General features: G+C 35.1%; 1 protein-coding gene across 4 annotated transcripts in view; it reads left to right on the top strand.

Moving 5' to 3' along the window:
• Positions 1-22582, top strand: part of RCHY1 (ring finger and CHY zinc finger domain containing 1) — a 109714-nt gene extending 87132 nt beyond the window's left edge. For 3 of the 4 annotated variants that reach the window (XM_037829990.1, XM_037829988.1, XM_037829991.1), the window contains exons 2-9: positions 885-1004; positions 1249-1364; positions 16177-16255; positions 18524-18568; positions 18685-18743; positions 18835-18861; positions 19765-19885; positions 21917-22582. In XM_037829990.1, the coding sequence (XP_037685918.1) occupies positions 885-1004; positions 1249-1364; positions 16177-16255; positions 18524-18568; positions 18685-18743; positions 18835-18861; positions 19765-19885; positions 21917-22045 (696 nt within the window). In that variant the 3' untranslated portion in view covers positions 22046-22582. The remainder of the gene's footprint in view (positions 1-884; positions 1005-1248; positions 1365-16176; positions 16256-18523; positions 18569-18684; positions 18744-18834; positions 18862-19764; positions 19886-21916) is intronic. The other variant, XM_037829989.1, reaches the window with a different exon arrangement.
• The last annotated feature ends 2053 nt before the right edge of the window (positions 22583-24635 follow it).

The raw sequence follows: 24635 nt of genomic DNA, 5'->3' as shown, positions 1-24635 counted from the left end.
TTTAACAATTCCACAGCAAGCAATCCAGATTGGTGATGAGATTCTGTTCTATGTATGTAGTCACTTCTGGGAAAAGTTTTTTTCCATTATATTATTTTGCCGTGTTTTAGGGCTTATGGTCATCTGCATGATCCAAGATAGGCTCTGCCATGTCCAAGTTTCATCTGATGGAAAGGGGAAAGAGAGAATGGAGGGAGAGGCATGCCCAGTTTCTTAATACTCAGGCCCAGAAGTGGCACTGATTTCTTCTGTTCATATTTTGTTGATAAGAACTTAGGCCACAACTAATAGCAAGGGAGGCTGGGAACTGTGATATAGCTGGGCATATATGTGCCCAGGAAGGATAGAATAGATCTGGTGGGCAATTGGCAGTCTTTTCCACTCTTGAAAAAAAGGACTATCTCTTATGTTTATTGCATCCTCTACAACCTCTACAATTTCAGGCAGATAGTTGACTAATAAATGCTAATGAACTAAAAATATAATCTTTATAATTTTTAATGTTTAGGGATTGAAGTATATGAGTGAATTTATCTGGGAGTGTCTAAGAAGAGGACACCTGTCTGGCATTTAGGGCTGAGAATAAGATTAGGGTGTTATGACATTAGTTTTCAGGCTGGGGATTTCAGTCCTTCCTAATGCTTATGTCTTTGCATTGTCTTTGCTTTTGTTCAACTTGATACAGATGTATAGATACTCAAGGGAATAGTTTCCAAATAAAATATGCCTAGAAACAGTAAAATATGTTTTGGATCAGTTTACCAATTGATCCATTGGTGGTAATCTGTGACTTTGTTCCAAGAGGGGGAGGAGGAAATGTTCTTTTTGCATGGTAATCTTGTATTCTCTGGCTTCTTGTAACTCTTTTTCTCCCCTGGGATTAGGCACCTTGCTGTAACAAGCTTTATACTTGCCGGTTGTGTCATGATAACAGTGAAGATCATCAGCTAGATCGCTTTAAAGTAAAAGAAGTGCAGTGCATAAACTGTGAAAAAATTCAACATGTAAGATTTTATGACATTTCTCTTCTTTTATTTTTACTGAGGTGGTTTGAAAAAATTTAATCAAAAGTATTGCAAATGAGACCTCTTCAGCTCTTAGAGTAAGCAGTATCTTTGATTTCAATCCCTAAAAATTAGTGAAAATAAAATTTTATATACTTTAATATAAATTGTGGGTATGCAAATAGTAATTCAAAATTTGCTGGTAAGTTTATTCCAATTTTTATTTACATGTGTCTTTTTATAGGCCCAACAGACTTGTGAAAAATGCAGCACATTGTTTGGAGAATATTATTGCAATATATGCCATCTGTTTGACAAAGACAAGAAGCAGTATCATTGTGAAAAATGTGGAATTTGTAGGTACTGTATTTAAAATGTTCTTTTCTAATTGCTTTATCTGCAATAATTTTTTAAATCAACTATATTGGGATATAATTTACAACTAATAAAATGCATTCATTTTAGGTGACTAGTTCAATGAATGTTGATAAATGTATACATCTGTGTTATCTACTATCACAATCAAGATATAGAAGATTTCCATTACCGTAAAAAAGTTTCTTCATGCCCCATTTTTCAAGAATCATTTGCTTATCAATTATCATGTGACTTTCTCATTTTAACTTTAGGCTGTACATAGCCTTTTTTTTAAAATGCAATTTTATTGAACTATATTCACATAACATACAATCATTCAAAGTGTACAGTCAGTTGTACACAGTATCATCATGTGATTGTGCATTCATTGCCACAATCAATCTGAACATTTTCGTTATTCCAAACAATAAAAATTAAAATAAAAAGAATATCCAGAACATCTCATTCCCCTCCCCCATTGTTCATTTACTTTTTTAATACAGTTTTATTGAGATGTATTCATACACTCTACAGTTATCCACAGTGTAGTTATTCACAGCACCATCATACATTTGTGCGTTCATCACCAGAATCAATTTAAGAACACCTAGATCTTTCCATCCCCTCCATCCCACTCTATTCTTCATGTAATTTTTGTCTGCATTTTTCCACTCATCTGTTCATACATTGGATAAAGGGAGCGTGAGCCACAAGATTTTCACAATCAAGCAGTTACACTGTGCAAACTACAAAGTTATGTAATTGTCTTCAAGAGTCAAGGTCACTGGGTTGTAGTTTGACAGCTTCAGTTATTTCCCTCTAGCCGTTCCAACACACTAAAAACTAAAAGGTGATATCCATATAGTGCGTAAGTATACCCTCCTGAGTGACCTCTCGACTCCATTTGAAATCTCTCAGCCACTGGAACCTTCTTTTGTTTCGTCTCTCTTCCCCTGTTTGGTCAAGAAGATCCTCTCAATCCTGCAGTGCTGGGTCCAGACTCATCCTCAGTAGTCGCTTCCTGCATTGCCAGGGAGATTTACACCCCTGGGTGTCATGTCCCACATAGTGGGGAGGGTAGTGAAGTTCAATTGCCAAGTGGGCTTAGAGAGAGATGCTATTTTTGTCATGTATTTTAATCTGTTGTTTATTTTAAACTCTTATATGACATTGTTTTGTACAGTCAGTACTCTTTTAGGTTTTCCCATATATTTACCAGTTCTGTTGCTCTTCATTCCTTCGCATCTTTGACTTTTCTTTGGAATTGTTTCCCTTCTGCTTGAAGAACTCTCTGTAGTATAACTTTTAGTGAAGGTCTGCTGGTGACAGCTTCTCTCAGTTTTTTGTCTCCTTAAAAATGTCTTAATTTTGCTTTCATTCTTGAATATCTTTCCTGGGAATTGCATTGTAAGTTGCGTTATTTTCTTTCAGTACTTTAAAGATACCATTCTGGTTCCATGGTTTCTGTTTAAAAGTCCCCTGTTAGGATTATTATTGCTTCTTTGAAGGTGATTGTTCTTTTCCCCTCTCCTGACTTTAAGTTTTTCTCTCCTCTCTCCTCTCCTCTGGGACTCCAGTTACAGATCTTTTCACTGTGTTTTGTAACTTTACCTTTTTCCTATATTTTTAATCACTTATTCATCATGTTTATTGCTCACTTATCCTCAGCTTTTCTGTCTAATTTGCTACTGAACCTATCAAGGTTTTCGTGTTCAGTAATCAATTGAAAAAGTATCAGGAATTAAATTATAGAATTTACATGTAATCTCTCTCTTACTCTCTTGGTATCTTCCTTTTCTCAACTGAAATTCTTCATCTTTTTGTTTTCTTGAACATGTTAATCACAGACACATTAAAGGCTATACCTGGTAGTTCCAGTATCTTGATCACTTATGCATCAGTTCTGCTTTCTGTTTTTTTTCTCCCTTGGTGTTTGGTGCTTTGGTTCTGCCTTTTGGAATGCTTGATATTTTATAAATTGATTACTGGGTGAAATATGTAAAAACCTGCATAAGTTTTGGATGCTATTTTTCCTTCAAAGAGGATTTACTTTTCTTTTGTTAGGCAGTTAATGTAGGATAGATCACCTTAATCTAATTAAAGATTGAGGTGATTAGAGGCCAAATTACAGTTTTTTAAAGTCCTATTATATTTTGGTTTCCCTTACTTACAGGCTCCTAGGACATGGGTCCTCAGGGATCTTAACTTAAAGCCAGTGATGTTTTATCAGGGTATCTCTTTTTATGGTGGGACCTGGACTTCAATTTTTGCCTCCCTAGCACAGGAAACTGCCAGAGGCTTTGCTTAGCTTTTTAGCCTCTTACTTGCTGCTTTCTGCATGGCTTCTTGTCTTCTCACAGCACAGTATGGAATCTGCAAATCCCTCAAGAAAGAAGTGGAGTTGAATGTTGAGTTTACCTGTGTATCTTTCCTTTCTCTCTGGGATCTTAGCCCCAAGCCCTTAGATGCTCTCTGCAGCTTTCAAACTGTTTGTTTCCTTTAAAACCAACCTTTCTAGTTTTCATTGGGACTTTGGTTCTATACAAGCTACTTTATCGTCGTGGAAGTAAGAGTCACAATATGTTTAGTTTTGCTGATTTTTAAAATTATATTATATGTATTCTTCTATGGCTTGCTTTTTTTCACTAAGCCTTGTTTCTCCTGATTTGTCCTATTTGAATCATGAGCTGTAATTCATTTTCACTGCTGTGTAATATAATGAATGTCAGATCTGCTCACAGCTTTTATACAACCAAGAAACACCATATTTTATAGTTGATTAACTGACTTTAAAGTTGTTGGGACTGCAAAATACAAACTTCATCCTATCTGATAAATCTTAAGCTTCTTGAGACCAGGTGTTTTATTTGAAATTCCTATATCTTGGGGTCCCTTATATACAGTAGGTACTCAGTAAGGTGTAGGCACTATATCCTTGGCAAAGTGTTTTTAATATTATAACCCTCAGTGTACAAGGAAAATTAGTCATCACCATTTACCATCTAAGTCCAATGGCTTTTTTGTTTTTAATATTTTAAGTCCTTTTATGAATAATGTACAGAACTAAGAATAAAAGTAGCAAAAAAAAAAACTTCATTAGAAATTTTAAAATGAATACATCACAAACATAAATTCTGATTCCTTACTGTCCTGGTTTTGACGATATGTATACTCACATTTGCATGTACTTTGAATATAACCATTTACTCATCAATGTCAAGCAGGAATCTGGAACAATATCTGGTAAATTACTGATTCCAGGTTATAGACATGTTTCTAATAGGTTCTAGCTTATAATTACTTCTAGTTCTTTTTGTGTTTGCATCATCAATGCACAATGCAGATTACAGATCTCAAGTATCTCACTGATAGGTTCTGGCTTATCATTACTTCTGCATTGATGGATTCATTACTTTTGAAAATTTCAAGAGCTTGTAGTTTTGTTGAAGAGATGGCCATCTTCTTTGCTTCATACTTATAAATTTTTATTTTTAGATTTGTAAAAACCTATTGGAATGAGTAATCCAATGAATACTTTTTTCATTTTATATCATTTCTTTCCTTCCAAATGCTTTTTTTCCCTTTTATTAGTGAAGTTATTGGTTTACAGAAAAATCATGCATAAAACAGAGTTCCCATATACTACTATAATATTAACACCTTGTGTTAGTGCAGTACATCTGTTGCAGTTGATGAAAGAACAGTTTTATAATTGTACATTAACTATAGTCCATGATTTAACTTAGGGTTCACTGTGTTGTACAGTCTTATGGATTTTTTTTTTTTAATTTTTATTTTACTAACATATATACAACCTAAAATTTCCCCTTTTAACCATATATATCAAATGTATATCAGTGCTGTTAATTACATGCAAAGTGTTGTGCTACCAATACCACCATCTATTACTAAAACTTTTCTGTCATCCCAAATAGAAACTGTACAATTTGAGCATTAACTCCCCATTCCCTATCCCACCCTGGTCCCTGGTAACCTATATTCTATGAATTTGCTTATTCAATTTATATTAGTGAGATCATACAATATTTGTCATTTTTTGTCTGGCTTATTTCATTCAGCATGATGTCTTCAGGGCTCATCCATGTTATCACATGTATCTGAACTTCACTCCTTTTTATGGCTAGATAATACTCCATTGTGTAATATAGACCACATTTTGTTTATCCATTCATCAGTTGGTGGATATTTGGGTCACTTCCCTCTTTTGGCAATTGTGAATAATGCCGCTATGAATTTCAGTGTGCAAATATCTGTTGAGTCCCTGCTTTCAATCTTTTGGGTATATACTTAGAAGTGAGATGGTTGGATCATATGGTAATTCTATAACTTTCTGAGGAACTGTCAAACTCTCTTCCTCAGTGGCTGTACACTTTTACATTGCCACGAACAATGAATTAGTATTCCCATTTCTCTACATCCTCTGCAACACTTGCAATTTTCTTGTCTTTTTTCTATTGTAGCCATTCTAGTGGGTATGAATTGTTACCTCATTGTGTTTTTTTTTTTAATTCATTTTTATCAAGAAATATTTACATGCCATATAATCATCCATGGTGTACAATCAACTGTTCGCAGTACCATCTTACAGTCATGTATTCATCACCCCAATCTATTTTTGAACATTTTCCTTATACCAGAAAGAATCGGAATCAGAATAAAAATAAAAAACAAAAACAAAAACAAAACACCCAGATCAGCCCCCCCATCCCACACTATTTTTCATTTAGGTTTTGTCCCCATTTTTCTACTTATCCATACACTGGATAAAGGGAGTGCGATCCACAGGTTTTTCTCAATCACACTGTCACCCATTGTAAGCTACATTGTTATACAATCATCTTCAAGAGTCAAGGCTACTGGGTTGGAGTTTGGTAGTTTCAGGTATTTACTTCTAGCTGTTACAATATATTAAAACCTAAAAAGTAATTATCTATATAGTGCGTAAGAATGTCCACCAGAATGACCTCTTGACTCCATTTGCCATCTCTCAGCCACTGAAACTCTGTTTCATTTCATTTCGCATCCCCCTTTTGGTCAAGATGTTCTCAATCCCATGATGCCAGTCCAGATTCATCCCTGGGAGTTATGTCCTGCATTGCCAGGGAGATTTACACCCATGGGAATCAGGTACCACGTAGAGGGGGAGGGCAGCGAGGTTACCCTCCAAGATGGCTTAGTTAGAGAGAGAGGGCCACATCTGAGCAACAAAGAGGTACTCAGGGGGAGACTCTTAGGCACAATTATAAGCAGGGTTAGCCTCTCCTTGCAGCAACCTGCTTCATAGGGGCCAGCCCCACGACAGAGGACACAGTACATCAAGCTGTCAGTCCCCAGTGTTTGTGAGAATATCAGCAACAATCCAGGTGAGGAAGTCCAACACCTCTGCATCCTCCCCCAGCTCTTCAGGGAGGCCCCGAATATATGTTTTTATTCTCCACCCAAATTACTTTACGATGTGTTGCTATTTCGTTCTAATCTGTACAGACCTACCATAGCTCACTTCCTATTCAAAGTTCCATGTAATTATAGTGTTTGAACAAACTGACTGCAGAAGTTATACTGTTTAGAAAATATAGATCCTCCACCAAATAAACATATCTTCCCTTAGTCTCACATGGAAGTTGAAGTTTGAACAGAATCAGTTTCAGCCTTTACCCTTTTGGCCAATTTGCTCTAGTCTTCACCAGATCTGCTTTATTCCTATCTCTAATTCAAGTCTGGGCTCTGTTTTAGCTTTTTTTTTTTTTTTTTTTAACAGTTGCTGTATGTGTAAATGCTGATATTCATATCTGCCGAGCTCTAGCTCTGAGTTTCAGGTGTAACACAGATACCCAATGTTCTAGAGACCAATCAGGTTATACATTAAGGGATCAACATCTCAGAGTTTGGAGATAGCCATTACAATTCAGGAATAGATTTGACTGCTATAATTGCTTACAATCTAGGGACCATTACAATAATCATCTCCCTGTTAGGCTGTGCTCTAAGATTTAATTCTGAGTTTACACATTGTAGTTAGTTCATATTGGTGAGGCATTATAGTGTTTGCCTTGGTTTCTGGCGTACTTCACTCAGCATGCTGTCTACAGGATCCATTCACCTCGTTGCATGTCTCACAGCTTCATTCCTTCTTGTAGTTGCTCAATATTCCATTGTATGCATACACCACAGTTCACCATTCTGTTCCTCAGTCAGTGTACCCTTAGGCCACCTCCACCCATTGCAAATCATGAATGTCATTGTGGTTTTGATTTGCACTTCCTTAATGGCCAATGATATTGAGCATCTTTTCATGTACTTTTTGACCATTTGTGTATGTTCTTTGGAGAAATATCTGTTCAGATGTTTTGCCCATTTTCAAATTGAGTTATTTGTCTTCTTATTGTTCAGTTGTAGGATTTCTTTATATATTGTAGATATTAAACCCTTATCAGATACGTGGTTTCCAAATATTTTATCCCGTTATGTAGGTTGTCGTTTTACTTTCATGGCAAATTCCTTTGATACACAAAAGTTCTAAATTTTGATGAGGTCCTGGGTGTCTATATTTTCTTTTGTTACTTGTGCTGTGGGTGTAAAGTCTAAGAAACCATTGCCTAATGCCTGGTCCTGATGTGCTTCCCTATGTTTTCTTCTAGGAATTTTATAGTTCTGATTCTTATATTTAGATCTTTGATATGGTGTGAGGTAGGGGTCCACCTTCATTCTTTTGCCTATGAACATCTAGTTTTCCCAGCACCATTTGTTGAAGAGACTATTCTTTTCCAATTCAGTGGACATCTCACCTCTGTCAAAAATCAGTTGGCTGTAAATGTGAGGGTTGATATCTGACTGTCAATTCAATTCCATTGGTCTATATGACTGTCCATGTCCCATTACCATGATGTTTTGATTACTGTGGCTTTGTAATAGATTTTAAGATAGGTATGTGCGAGTCCTCCAAGATGGCTTTAGCTGTTTGGGGCCCCTTACCTTTCCATATAAATTAGTGGATTGGCTTTTCCATTTCTGCAAAGAAGGCTGTTGGAATTTTGATTCGGATCACACTGAATCTAAATTGCTTTGGTTAACAATGTTTTATAGTTTTCTATGTACAAGTCCTTCACTAGTGTATAGTTTGTTATTAGTGTATAGAAACAGGTGTGCAAGGGTAGTTAAATATAACAAATCAGTTAATGTAATAAACTTACAGAATGAAGGGGAAAAACACATGGTCATCTTAATTGATGCAGGAAAGACATTTGACAAAATCCAGCACTTTTTTTTTTTTTTTTTTTTTTTGGTGTCGTGTATTGTTTATTTTTTTTTATCGAAATTCTTCACATACCATACAGTTATCCAGAGATCCAAAGTGTACAATCACTTGCCCATGGTACCATCATAGAGCTGTGCATCCATCACCACAATTTGTTTTTCAATTTTTAGGACATTTTCATTACTCCAGAGAAGAAATAAAGACACATAAAAAAAGGAAACTCAAATCCTCCCATACCCCTACTCACGTCCCCCTCCATTATTGATTTATAGTATTGGTATAGTACATTGTTACTGTTGATGAAAAAATGTTAAAATGCTACTGACTGTAGTATATAGTTGCAATAGGTATATATTTTTTTCCTATATGCCCCTCTATTATTAACTTCTACTTATAGTGTCATACATTTTTCTAGTTCATGAGAGAGATTTCTAATATTTGTATAGTTAATCACGACATTGTCCACCACAAGATTCATTGTTTTATACATTCCCATCTTTTAACCTCCAGCTTTCCTTCTGGTGACATACGTGGCTCTGAGCTTACCCTTTCTACCATATTCACACACCATTCAGCATTGTTATTCTCACAATGTGCTACCATCACCTCTGACCATTTCCAAATCTTTAAGTTCACGCTAGTTGAACATTCTGCTCATAATAAGCAACCACTCCCCATTCTTTAGCCTTGTTCTATATCCTGATAACTTACATTTCATGTCTCTGAGTTGACATACTATAATTAGTTCATATCAGTGAGATCCTGCAATATTTGTCCTTATGTTTCTGTCTTATTTCACTCAATATAGTGCCCGCAAGGTTTCTTTATCAACCCATTTTTTTTTTTTTTTTTTTTTTTTTTCCAAATACAAAATACATTCATTCCACCACAATATCACAAAAAACTTAAATCATTTCAGTAACAAAAGTTAAGTACAAAATCCCATCAAAATCAATTACAGGCGTGGTGGGTCCTAAGGCAAAATTCTCCTTTAGCCTTGGATCTGTGGACTTAGAACAAGTTATATGCTTCCAATATACAAAGGAGGGACATTCATAGGATAAACATTTCCATTGCCATAAGGAGAAAGAGTAAGGAAAACAGGGTTGACAGGACTAAAACAGTTCCTAAAACCTGCAGGACAAACTCCATTAGATTTCAAAGTCTGAGAGTCATTTACCGAACAACGTTGCATCCTTGGGGCTTGAGAGAGTGGGAGCCTAACCCTTCCTAAGGGCCTTTTCGGCAGCCCTTTCCTCTCCAAATGCTCACATGAGTGCTCCAACATACCCACACATTGGGGAGACCACCTTCTCGGCCCCACCCTCCTCAAACATCGGGGCAGCTCCCGGATTCCCTTCCATCTCCCGGGCACATGTTCAACCCCTTCAGAACAGTGTGGTGGCAGCCAGGCTCTCCCCAATTCCCTGGGAATGTGCTCCAACCTCTTTGTGACCTGAGGTGGCAAAACTCTTCCAGAGCATCGAGGCGGAAAGCCCACCCTCAACCTCCAGGGCAAACTCACCCTTTCCATGGATGTGGGCTCCTCCGCTCTCCCAGCCCGAGACCTCCTGACTCCAGACCTCAACCTCCATGGCTCTGTCTTTGAAGAAATTTTTCCTTTAATTTTTTCCTTGTCTGTCTCCTCCAGTCCAGACCGGCAATGGCTCTGTCTATAAAGATCTCGCAAAAATTCTGTTGACTTCCCATGAAGCACACAGGGATCAAACCCATTAGACAATAGGACTTTCCACAAATCCTTTCTGGATAATTACATCTCCAATCTTGGCTTGTACTGAAATGGTGGCTGGGTTCCATGTTTGGTTACATCCTCATGTTGGGCTGTAGCTTCTGGGATTCCACACCCTGGAGGCTTGTAATTTTCCAAGCCATCAGCTTCTGGTTTCTTGGAACCCAAGAGTTCAGTTCTAAGTTTATCTCTCTCTGCTCTCATTTTACTATAAGCTGCAAGGAGAAGCCAGGGTATAACTTCCACACGTAGTCTGGAGATCTCCTCAGCTAAGTATTCCAGGTTGCCACTTTTAAATTCTTCCTTCCATCTGACACCAGGACTCAATTTTGCCAAATTCTGTGCCACTTTAAAACAAGGATCGCCTTTCTTCCAGTTTACAACAACACATTCACCATTTCTGCTCAAGGCCTCATCAGAAGTATCTTTAGAGTCCATATTTCCACAAACAGTCTCTTTAAAGCAGTTTTGGCCTTTTCTATCAAGCTCCTCACAATTCTTCCAGAATCTTCCCCTTATCCACTTAAAAAGCCGTTCCAACATGTTTGGTATTTGCAGACTCAGCAGCAAAAGCACCCCACTCCTCTGGTACCAAAATCTGTCCTAGTTTGCTAATGCTGCAGAATGCAAAACACCAGAGATGGATTGGCTTTTATAAAAAGGCAGTTTATTTGGCTATACAGTTACAGTCTTAAGGCCATAAAGTATCCAAAGTAACACATCAGTAATCGGGTACCTTCACTGGAGGATGGTCAATGGCGTCCAGAAAACCTCTGTTAGCTGGGAAGGCACGTGGCTGGCGTCTGCTCCAAAGTTCTGGTTTCAAAATGGCTGTCTCCCAGGATGTTCCTCTCTAGCAAGCTTGCTCTTCTTCAAAACATCACTCACAGCTGCACTCCCCCCATTTTTTTTTTAAGATGGTTTTGTTCACAGCCATACATTCTGTCCTAAGTAAACAATCGGTGGTTCCCTGTATAGTCACATATTTATGTATTCACCACCATCGCCACTGTCTGTATAAGGACATCTCCATTTCTTCCCTGAAGGAGAAAAAAGAGTCAAGGTAGGGAGATAGGAGAAAAAGAAAAAAAGAAAGAGAGGAAAAAATGTAAAAAAAACAAAAACATGACAGCTAGGAAGCAACAAAAGGAAAGATAGCATTAAAGTAGAATCAAGAGTCAGACAACATCACCAATGCCAAGAGCCATCCCCTTCCTGTATGTCCCTCCCCCATATGCATTTAGCTTTGATATATTGCCTTTGTTATATTAAAGGAAGCATAATACAATGTTTCTGTTAACTGTAGTCTCTAGTTTGTATTGATTGCATTTTTCCCCCAGTCCCACCCTATTTTAAACACCTTGCAATGTTGACATTCATTTGTTCTACCTCATGTAAAAACATATTTGTACCTTTTATCACAATCATTGAGTACCCTAGGTTTCACTGAGTTATACAGTCCCAGTCTTTATCTTTCCTCTATCCTTCTGGTGTCCCACATGCTCCTAACCTTCCTCTTTCAACCATACTCATAGTCATCTTTGTTCAGTGTACTTAACATTGCTGTGCTACTATCTCCTAGAATTGTTTTCCAGACCTCTCACTCCTGTATTTTCCTATCTGACTGTAGTGCTCCCTTTAGTGTTTCCTGTAGAGCAGGTATCTTGTTCACAAACTCTGTTATTGTCTGTCTGTCGGAGAATATTTTAAGCTCTCCCTCATAATTGAAGGACAGTTTTGCTGGAAATAGGGTTCTTGGTTGGTTGTTTTTCTGTTTCAGTATCTTAAATATATCACCCTACTTCCTTCTTGCCTCCATGGTTTCTATTGAGAAATCTGCACATAGTTTTTTCAAGCTTCCTTTGTATGTGATGGATCGCTTTTCTCTTGCTGCTTTCAGGATTCTCTTTTCATGTTTGATAAAAGAAAATATCAGCGTGCATCATCCATAGTATGGGTAAATATTGTTTTGTAAAACATTTGTTAGTGTGTGCGTGTGTGTGTGTTAGTGTGTATGTGTGTGAGTGATGGGGAGGGAAGAAAAAGTAGAGGGAGAATTGGGTCAGGGTGTAAAAATAGTTCTTACTATGTGTTGAGGCTTACAAAGTTTGAGAAATACTGCTCCAGAGACTGCCAGATGAACTTACAGTGACTTACAGTAAACCAAATTGACTGTTTTTGTTTAAATAGTCAATACTGCTCCAGAGACTGCCAGATGAACTTACTGTGACTTACAGTAAACCAAATTGACTGTTTTTGTTTAAATAGTCAATAATCTCTGAAATAGTAAGAAAAATATTTATGTACCCATGTTGTTACCATTTTCTATGTCCTTCATTCTTTTGTGTAAATTCTTATTTCCATCTGCTATCATGTACCTTTTGCCTGAACGACTTCTTTAACATTTCTTATTCACTTTCCTGATAATGAATGTTTTGACTTTTGTATGTTTAACATCTTTATCTTGCTTTTATTTTTTGAAAGCTGTTTTTGCTGGTATAGAATTTTAGGCTGGCAGTTTTGTTTTTTTTTTTTAGTACTTTAAAGATGTTGCTTCACTGTATTCTCATGTGTTGTTTCCAATGAGAAATTTGTTTTTTTTTTTTTTTTTTTTAAATCTCTGTTCTTTTCTACATGTCTTTTCTCTGACTACTTGTAAGATTTTTTGAGTAGTTTGATTGTGATATGCTATGCTTGGGGTTTGTTGTGATTCTTGAATTTGTGCATTTATGGTTGTCATCAAATTTGGAAACTTCTTGGCCATTATTTCTTGAGATATTTTTTCTGTTCTCCTCTCCCTTTCTGCCCCCCACCTTTGGGGTCTCCAATTACATATATATTAGGTTGCTTGAAATTGTCTCACAGCTTGCTCATGCTCTGTTCATTTTTTAAAATTATTTTTTCTCTCTGTTTCATTTTGGATAATTCCTGTTACTATGCCTTCACTAAGCTTTTACTGATCTTTGACTGATCTTTTCTTCTTCAGGGTCTAATCTGCCATTAATTTCACCAGTGTATTTTTCATCTTAGACATTGTGGTTTTTATCATCTAAGATTTGCTTTGGGTCTTTTTTATAGATTCTATGTCTACTAACTCTTTGAGCATGTGGAATACAGTTCTAATTGTTTTACTATACTTCTTTGCTCATTCTAATGTCTGTTGCTTTTGAATTGATTATGATTGAAGAGTATTCTTTTCATTTTGGGTCATGCTTTCCTACCTCTTTGCATGCTTAGTAATCATTGATTGAATATTAGACATTGTGAATTAATTCTACCTTACTGGGTTCTGAATATTTTTGTATTCCTATAAATCTTCTTGAGGTTTGTTTTGGGATGTAGTTAAAGTTGCTTGGAAACAATTTGGTCCTTTGGGGACCTGCTTTTATAATTTATTAATTGAGTCTGGAGAAGTGCTTATTCTAGGGCTAATTATTCCTCACTATTGTGATAAGACCTTCCTGAGTACTCAATTATGAGTTTTTCCATTATGGCTTTTGGGAACAGAGACTGGCCCCATGTGTGAGTGCTAAAGAGTTTTCCTTCTAATCCTTTCTGATTGTTCTTTTCTTACCCTTGGGTGGTTCTTTCCCAGCCCTTGGGTGGTTTCCTTATCTGTACTTGCTTAATATTTAAGAGGGATCCTCTGTGTAGCTCTGGTTCTCTGTCCTATTAACACTAGCTGCCTTGGTTTTCCCAAATTCTCAGCCTGTCTTCTCAGTCAGGAAGTTTTTGTGTTTCTACTTCAGATCCTCCAACCTGTTCTGCTGCCTGGAAACTCTAAGGCAATAAATTAGGGCAATCATAGGGCTCATTTACTTTTCCTGTCTCTTACAGATCACTGTCCTTTGTTGCCTAATGTTCAGTGAAGCTGCTATTTTATATATTTTGTCTGTTTTTTGCTAGTTGCTTTAGGTGGGAGGGTAGATCTGGTCACTGTTATTCCATCTTGAGCAGCAGCAGAATCATCTCTATAGGATTTTATTTATGGAATTTGGCAGGCTGCTTCTAAAGTTCTTTTGTAAAAGAAAATTCACAATAATTAAGCAAATTTTGAGAAGGAAGAACAACAAAAGAGGGGATGGCCTTTCTGCATATCAAACATGATGAAGCAAAACATGATAATTCAAAGGGTATGCTCTTTGTGCAGGAACAGATAAGTAAATAAATGGAAAAATAGAGTATATGATCACACATATTTATACTTATGTTAAAAAAATTGCATTTCAAATCAGGGGATAAGATGTTATGATAATTGATTATCTGTTTGAGAAACAGAAAATTGATTCCTAAACCTCTGTGTATTCGTTAGAATATGAATTTAGCATCATGTGACAAAACCCCCAAATAGCAGTGACTCAGAAAAGGTAGTTTATTTCTCATGAAAAATCTGAGCTATGTAGTTAGACAGGAGCCCAGGCTCCCCTTTATTTATTTATATTTTTGCCCTGCCATCTATAGGGAATTTCTCATCTCTGTGGTCTAAAATGCCTCATGTTCTGGTCAGTGGAAAGGGGGAAAATAGATGAAGGGAAAGCACACCTTTTTCTCCTAAGGGCAGAATAAAGAATTTTTACTCGTCTCTTCTTTGTACAACCTACAGAGAAGTTGGAAAATAGTCTTTATTCAGGACAGCTATGTGCCTAGCTAAACTTTATTACTGTTGAAGAAGGGAAGAACAGAAACTTAGGGACAACTTTCAATTTCATTTTTACCATACATAATAAATTTCAGATGGATTAAAGAAAAATATAAAAATTAAAAGTCATAACTGTTAGAAGTATATACATAGGAGAATAAATTTATGATCTATCAGTTACAAAAGTCTTTCCTAAACAAGATGCAGAAAGCAGAAGCCATCAAGGAATGAATTGATGGATTTTTTATTACATAGGAATTAAAAATGGTTATATAACAAAACAATATAAACTAAGTTAAGATAGATGACAGACCAGGAAAAGTAATTGTAACATATATTGATGAAAATTATTAATATTTAGATTATATAAAAAGCTTCTTTAAATTGGTAAAAGACAAATACCCAAGTAGAAAAATGGACAGAACACATAAACAGCACACAGAAGACATCCAAAGGGTTCACAAACATTAAAATTTACTTCCTGTCTCATAATCTGATAAATGTAAATTAAAATTACATATTTGATTTGTCTGTTATGTAGATAGCCAGTGTTAGGCAGGGTGTAAGGAAAATGGGTGCTGCATGCACTGTTGGTGGGAGTATATTGGTACTGTCTTTTTGGAGTTCCGTTTGGCAGTATCAAAGTTAGCAATGCAATACCCTCTACCCAGTAGTTTCATTTTTAGCAACCTTATAAAAAATAATCAATATGCAGGTGAAGTGATGTCTGTTGTATCATTGTACTAAGTAAAGATTGTAAATTTTATGAAGGGAATTAAAAGAAAATTAGGATACATCATACCATGTAATATGTAGATATTAAAAAAAATGAAGTGGTTATATATAGACAGAATAATTTTTGGGGTATATTGATAAATGAAAAAAAGGTTACAGATTAGCATATGTGGAAAATCTGTTTATGTAAAAAACAAAAACAAAATGCAGTTTTATAGCTAAAAAAGTTTAGAAGAGTAGACTGTTCTGTTTATAGTGGTTATATTTGGAGAGGGATTTGGGGAAGGTGGCTATTACCCCATATTCTTCAGTATGGTTTGAATATTTTACAGTGAGACTGAACTTGTTATATAATCAATAAATTTCAATGTAGTAAAAAATAATCTAATATATTGGCTTTTATATGTTTTGTTAGGATTGGTCCAAAGGAAGATTTTTTCCACTGTTTGAAATGTAACTTATGTCTAGCTGTGAATCTCCAAGGAAAACACAAGGTATGTAATTTAGTTTGTGTAATTTTAAAAAAGTTAACAATGTTTTTTGAAAGCCAGCTTAAATCTTAATATGTTTTGAAAGCATGCTAATTTTCAGATATTGTCAAGTGCAATTTTATCGCTTTTTAAAAATATAAGCTTCAGAATATCTGTTATACAGTTCTTTTTCTTCTCTATAGTATAAGGATACTTTTATCAGTTATTAGCCCAGTGTTGACAACTTCTCTGTTGGTTTATGGATTCTTACCATTGGTACTGCTTTTAAGAATAACCTTAAAAATGCATAGTACAGGAGAAAGACTAAGCAGGTTAGCTTGTTAGTATAGCATTCTAAGAAAAAATACAAAAATATATTTCCTTTTATAATTAAGATACACACACACACACACACACACACACACACACACACACACACACACACACACACACACACACACACACACACACACACACACACACACACGTAATCTTGGTGTAGGAATTTTGTCATGATCCCAGAACCTTTAAAGTTCTTTTTCATTATTTAAAACAAAATCTAATGTATCAAATATATAGTACTGATTCTACTACGGTAAGAATTTAAGAAATAGTGAGAACAATGGGGGTTGGAGTAGTCAAAGTGTAAATGGCTTTTGTAGTAATATAAGAAATTCCAGATAAGGGAAAACAGTGTAAATAGCAACATTGTGTGTAGTTTTTGAGAGAGAGACAGACAGACATTGATGGAAAGAAAAGTATTCAGAATCATTTTCTTAGTGCTGTAGACTAATTAAGAGATAATAAGAGGTTATTGCAGAGCTATAGATATTAGATAACAATTAGTCTAACAGTATAGTGGTGAGAGAAATTAATATGAAGAATGAACTTATAGGATATGGTGACAAACTATTAGGGAACAAGAATGGGGTTGAGTAAAGAGGACACCCAAGATTTTTAGCCTTGGCTTAAGATACTTGATTGCGAATTTGTTGGAGGTAAAAGATTGAGTTTGGTTTTATAGACTTGAGTTTGAGGTGATAACGAGATAGTGGAAGTATTGTAGGGGACCATAGCTTCTTATAGATTATATTTCTGTGGTGCTTTATGGTCTCCAAAGCATGTGTAGTATAGTGTGCGTGGAAATGTGCATGTATACATGCTCATAAAACCAAGTCATTTCAGCCTTACCACAACATTTGCATCTTATCAACTCCATGCCGTTGATTATGTCATGGATACATCGTGATTCCAGAGCTGTGTGTTTAAAGTGCTACCTTAGAATCAATAAAATATGTGTTAATTTTGTTTTATAAATAAGGAAAATAATACTAAAGAAGTCATGGCTTCCCCAAGATCTTAAGGGTTAGTAAATGGCAGAGATGGGATTATAGTCCAGATTTTTAAATTTACTATTTTGAGGGCTCCCACCCTCACCCCACCCATAGTTTTTTGTCTTTTAAAAAACTGTATTTTACTTTTCTGGTATTTTGTTTTGTTGTTTCTAAGTTGTCTATCTTTTTATTATCTATATTAGTAAATGTTCCTGCCATCTACTCAGGTACTTAAATTACAAACCTGACAGTCATTCATGGCACATTGTTGACGCTTACCTTCCCACATCTAATGAGATAGAGTCTTGTCAAGTTAAGGATTCAGACTTTTTTCAGGCTGCTGTGGCTCATACTTAGTGTCACATCTTACTAGCATGTAACTTTCAGTTATCTAGCATCTCCAAGCCTCAAATACCTTCTTTATAAAATGAGGTAATGTTGTACTATTTCATTTAGGAGTGTGAGAATTAATGATGCTAATGCAGATAATATACTTAGCATATGGCACATAGTAAATCTCAAATATTAACTGCTATTTTTATCAATGATTATAATTAAGAAGTTTAGCCTACTAACTTAGGTCAGGGGCCTTGGGGTAGAACACATAAAATAGAAAGGTTCATAGCCTTGTTGTCTCTAGATCTTGGGTTAAGTATCTTGACTCACTGAGTCAGTTTCCTTGTCTGTAAGTGGAGATAATATTTGAAAAATCACAATTTATTGAGCATTTTTATTGTTTCAGGTAATGTGCCAAGCCTGAAATAGTTGTGAGAATTAAAAGGCTGTTAAATTCTTATCTGTCTGACATATAGGAAGCATGTATTAATGTTAGTTACTACTTTTTGGAAGTTGGTTTTATCATTTCCCTTAGTGTTAGTTTTTATTTTTAATACTGTTGTTTTATCTGATGTCTTCATCTGGTTAAATTTTTGGTAATGCTTGTTTCTCTATTAAACAGTGTATTGAAAATGTCTCCCGGCAGAATTGTCCAATATGTCTGGAGGTAAGTTTAAAATATGACTTCTTAGTTTTTGTTTTGAGAATTTCCTCTCTTGAATTTAAAGTACTTGGATATGTATATTGTCTTCATACAAGCACTAACATTTATTTTCTTTGCAGGACATTCACACATCCCGTGTTGTTGCTCATGTCTTGCCATGTGGACATCTTTTACATAGGTAAAGCAACTTGGTTTATTTTCCTCAAAGATGTTTGAAAATATTGGAGATAATTTTTGTCCTACTAAAGTTATATTATATTTTTTTTCAGAACATGTTATGAAGAAATGTTGAAAGAGTGAGTATTTGATGGGATTTAAAAAAAAGTTTAGTTGTAAGCTGTCTTTTTGTTTGGGAATGGGGAGATGGGCAAACATTACTGTTTGTTCTATTGAATTGGGCATGGCAGATATTTATATTGAGATAGGTAGGGCAGACGAGTAGTACTAAATGAGGAAAGGATTTGGGGGGATGTAGGACTACACCTTTGTCCCCATCTTTCTGTTATGCGTTATCTCATCCTCCAGCTTGAAACAGAAGCTTCCTGTTGTTATCTGTATTTCATAGCATTGTAACAACACTAGAAATATTGCTCAAAATTCTCCTAAGTTGTTATATTGGCACAATATAATGACCTGCAAAGAAATCTGTAAAGAGTTGATCTCAAGCTGGATAGTTTTTTGTGGGGGAAGATGTTAAAATGAGATGAAAACAGGCAAGGGGAAACTGTGTAAATGTACGTTGGTCCTGCAAAGTGATGAGCAGAAATTCTGATCTGATGCAAAAGCCAGATGGAAACTTTTTCAGAATTTTTAGAAAGGAAGCAATATGATCTGAATAATTTTTAAGGAATACAATCTCTTTTTTGCATGAATCTACCAAGAAATTGAGATTGTTTAGCTAAAGAGTAGCTTGGTTAGTTTTTAAAAAATAAGTATATTTACTGTACATATTCTTAATACCTCCCCATTTTAAAGATCTGAGTGGATAAAAGGTAGGTTTAAAATACACTAAGATGCAAGATTTAATATAAACTTTTATTTTGTAAAGGTTTCCAGGTTCCTAACAGACTTATCTTGTACTATAGAAAAATACTATGTCTTGGATAGCTTATGTGCCATTTAGTTTGCATCTCCTTATATCCCTGAGTTGATATACTCACCAGTTAATATTTGGGAAATAACCTTTCTGTCTCTTATAGAGGCTACAGATGTCCGTTATGTATGCACTCTGCTTTTGATATGAGTAGGTACTGGAGACAGCTGGATGATGAAGTAGCACAGACACCTATGCCATCAGAATATCAGAACATGACTGTAGATGTGAGTAAAATCAATGTTTAAAATTATTTTCGGATTCCTTGTTGATGTTTTTGTGTTTATTTTTTCCCTTTTCCTTAATTTTTGTCTAAAAAATACTGCTGTGACATATGTTCTAGTGTGGTGACTAATGGGGAGAGCAGTAATCTTTCAATTTCAGTTTTGAGCTAAGACCAGGAAAAAATGTCCCATGAATACCTTTTTGCAGTTTTTCCCAACACTAGATGGCAGGCAAAAACTTTATTCAGAATTATTTACATACTACTTACTAGAGTCAGTAGTATAATAAAAGGATGTGGATCACTGATCTGATGTTTTCTTTTTAATTATTTTAAATTTTACTTCAGGAGAACAAGTTTGATTTTTAAAGAAAATTACTTTTTGGTTTATAATGTTTATTATCCTTTTTATTATGTCTTAGATTTTCATTTGGTCTTAGCCTGTAACCTAAGTACATGGAGTATTTTTGGTGCCTTTCACCTTTTGGAGTATGATCTTTTTTGTATTAGTTGAGAGGTCCAACTGTCTTGAGTTACAGATGAGAATTAGAATTAGAAAGTTTGATAGCGTTCTGGTGCTTTAACAGTTTTTTGGACATATTATGGATTTTCTGACCATCTTCAGTGTAATTCCAATAATTCTACACAGAAAGATAAAAACCATATAACAAAACCAAATCCAAAATTATTTTTTGTTTTATTCACACTAGAGTGTTCTGTGATTCATGTGAATAATTGATTCTTATTAAGGGCAATAAAAGATCACTTTTGGAATACTAACTGATAATCATGTGATGTTTACTAGAAGCTGATGTATGCTAGTGTTTCATGCAGATCATTTTTTAGTAACAGCTTTATTGAGATACAATTGACCTACCATATGAGTAACCCATTTAAACTATACAGTTCAGTGGTTTTTAGTATATTCATGGTTGTACAGAAATCATCATAATTTTAGAACATTTTCATCACTCCAAAAAGAAAAACACATGCTCACTAGCAGTCACTCTCCATTTCCCCCAAACTCCCTAGCCCTAGGCAGTCACTAGTCTTCTTTCTTGTGTGTAGATCATATTTTTAAAAGAATTGTTTTGCAAATTATAATTCAGAGCAAATTTAGAATTAATTTTGTTTTTATTATGGTATGGCTATTCTAAAGCTTAAGCTTTTCTTCCATAGTAATGTGTTCATCTATCTGTTTTCAGGTTAAAACCTTTTTTTATTTTTCAGGATCTCAGCACTGGAAGAGATTAATTCTTAAATGGCACCTTATTGTCATTTTAGGAAATAGCCAAGAATCCCACTTTACTTGATTTTAGGAATTACTCTTTTTGGACTTTGTACCTTATATATACTAATATAATCTTCTAGTATATTAAGCTTAAAGAATAAACAAAAAAGTTACAACTCTAAAATAAACTCCTAAGTGTCTATGAAAAGAAATAGTAGAAATCTCGTATGTTAGTTTAAATTCTGTTAGGTGTTGATGTTTTTGCCTAGGATAATTGCCTTGCTGGTAGTATTTATGCTATTTGGGAACTATTAAAATGAGCCTCCTTTGCTCAAATCTGTGTTTTCCTTTTCTGAATTCAAAGCTACCTTAATGGCCTCTTAGATTTTCCAGTGAAAAAAATAAGATATTTCTATTTATGGAAATGTTTAGACTTTCCCATATTTCAAATGATTTTCAAGGAATTCCTTTTAGCAGACAATGCCATCTTTTATTTTTAAGTTTTGTTTTGAAACTTTATCAAAAAAAAAAAATTCAAAACAAAGGAATAAAAACAAATATCCTAAAATAACTACATTGCTTCCAATATGCTCCTACCATATCCCAAGAAGATTAATGAACCATAGGTTATTCCTGAGCTTTTCTATATCATTAAGATTACCCTCAATATCTAATTCTTATTAGATTATTGTTCCCCCTTCACTAGTTACTGTCAGTCTCTAGGTCCCCTATATGCTATAATATAAGACACTTATATTTTTAAGTTTTAATATGCTTAATTTGAATTGTTTCTTCACTTTTCAGATTCTCTGCAATGATTGCAATGGACGTTCCACAGTCCAGTTCCATATATTAGGCATGAAATGTAAGATTTGTGAATCCTACAATACTGCTCAAGCTGGAGGATGTAGAATTTCACTAGATCAGCAATGATCAACTATACTACTGGAAAACTTAGCATTTTCTGATATAGAAAAAGGCTTTCCTTAGTATCCTGTTGTCATAATGTGCCACAATCTATGCATTAGAATTGATGTGTTTTGTACTAGTGTCACAGCATAAAATCATATTACAAATATATAAGGATTCAGGGTCTCTTTATAGAATCATCATAGCTCTATACTGGATGACTGTGCTTGTGTTTTGATTGGAAATCCCTTTAGTGTCAGTTGTTTGGAAGCCAGTGATGTTTGTCACAGAAACTCATACCCATAGGAGAATGTTATTCTTCCGTGGAACTTTGCTTTGTGTGACACTATGCACACACAGTTCATTTCTAGTTCTTGATAGAACTGCACTTAATTCTCAGTATTATTCTTGATTTTTTAAGGGCTGTGCTGTAATGGGAATAGGCTCTACCTTTGTATTAAAATTTAATTACATAGGCTTTAGAATTTTTTAAAACAGTCCTTTGAATCCTGTAAATGTGAATTTTTATGTAATAGCTAATAAAATTATATTGAAACAGTGTTTTATAGAACGTTTTTTTCAACATTGTCTATTTTTGACTCAATTAGGGCAATATAATCAGTTTTATAAAATGTAACAAACAAAAGAAATCTTTCTATAAGGTAGAGGTATTCTATAAGAGTAGTTGGGGAAAATGTTTTGTAAAATTACGGAACTCTTCTAAGGTCTTAAGAAAAACATTGACATTGAAAATAATTTGTTAAGTTGCCCAAAATGAATTCTTCAAAGAATAATTCATTCACTCATCAGCAAGTATTTATTGAGTGACTGCTATATGCTGGACTCTATTCTAGATGCTGTAGAGACAACAGTGAACAATACAGACAAGAAAATCCCTGCTCTCATCGTGGTACATTCTAGAGTTCCACATACTTGACCAGCTTATTCCTTGCTTTTCTTTATGCAAACAGTGATAGTCTTTGTTGTAAGTAGATGGATTCTTTCTTCCCTAAATGTAGGAAAGTAGGAATAGATGGGTGGGAGGGCATGGGACAGTCCTGATAAGATCCCTGACTTTGTAATACTTTTTTGGGTTCCTGTAATGTAACTGAATATACCTCTTAATTCAGGAGCAAAAGATCCAAACCTGCTGATGATCCAGCCAACTTTTACCAGTAGTATCCTAGTGTCCAGTTGAGCCTATTTACCAAAAAGTTTTGGTTAGGACGTAAATATATAGATATTAGTTGACAGCTACTCATCAAGCACCAATTATATTTCCAGCTTCGAGCTATAGTTGTTTCCCATGAGTAAGGAAGATAGGCTTATTACTAGAAATCTTAACATTTCTGTTATATTTATTTCCTTTTGTAGAAATCTCTCTTCTGGACATTGAAATCTCCCTACTGGAAAAAGGCAATAGTATTGGCTTCCAGTTTGGGCCCAGCTCTTCTTTAATCTGTCTGGCCCATCGTCTTTCTGTTCTGTTCTTCTTGTTCTTTCCTTTTATCTGTATTCTTAGCCTGGACAGAGCAGTGGTGCTAGTCTTGATTTCAGGGAGGAATGGATTATGTTGCCAGGTGTTACAAGTCAGTACACAGATGAGCAAGGACTGGTTTTCCTAATGTGATACTTTTTATGTCTGTATCTCATCCTGCTAATCTACTTTATATCATATTATTGCTTTTAATCCTAGAATCATTGGATCTAGGGTGAGTATGTAATAGTAACAAGGCCCTATGTTTTGAGCTTCTATTATGTACCAGTTTGTGCATTAGTGTTAGTCATTACGATAATTCTGCAAAGAATTATTTTGGCTTCATTTTATAGAAGAGGAAGCTGACATTCAGTGGTTGAATGACATGTTCAAGTGCATGACAGCTACTAAGTGTTGAGCAGGGACTTGGATACAGTCTGACTCCTAACCATACTGTCCCTGACCCAAACTTCCATTTTGCTACAATACCCTTATTAGCCAGTCATATAGTTTGGAGGAAATCATGATTTCATGGATAGACTTTTCATTTTTAAGATGGCTGTAGTTGTTAGAAATGGCATATTTTAACTCAAAATTTGATTACTTTTATCTTCAAGTCAGGATCCAGCTTTGTCCAAAATAATGCAGAAAAATTATGTAATTGCTTGTTTATGATATTCAGTTATGTCACTTGAAGTATTTTTCACATGCCCTTGAGGTCTCTGAGTTGCTTCAAAGATTTGTCCATGACATGTCAGTCTAATGCTTAAAAATCCTTTAATAATTCTCATTCACAGGGTAAAATCTAATTTTCTTAACATTTAGTATGAAGTAATTAAGATGAAAAATCTTACCCTTTAATTTCTTGTTGCTTTTTCTGATTTCAAAAATATCTTTATTGTGGAAAAGAGGTAAGACAAGAAGATTAAAAACTGTTATAAAACTATCTTCCATGATCCTCTTACAAGAGGAATCCATTCTCTTCAAGAGCTGCTGATGAATTTTAGTGAGGTTGTGAAGAGTGATGCTGATTTGTGGGTCATTCTAATAAATATTGATTTCTCAAATGAACAAATTTGTTCCTAAATTTAGAAGGGGAAAAATGTTACTACAGGATAGCATGATTGTGGATGGCAG

The sequence above is a fragment of the Choloepus didactylus genome, chromosome 3, assembly GCF_015220235.1.
Source record: "Choloepus didactylus isolate mChoDid1 chromosome 3, mChoDid1.pri, whole genome shotgun sequence".
NCBI classification, from domain to species: Eukaryota; Metazoa; Chordata; class Mammalia; order Pilosa; family Megalonychidae; genus Choloepus; species Choloepus didactylus.
The sequence above is the reverse complement of the archived record's forward strand: the minus strand, read 5'-3'. Positions and strand labels throughout refer to the sequence as shown.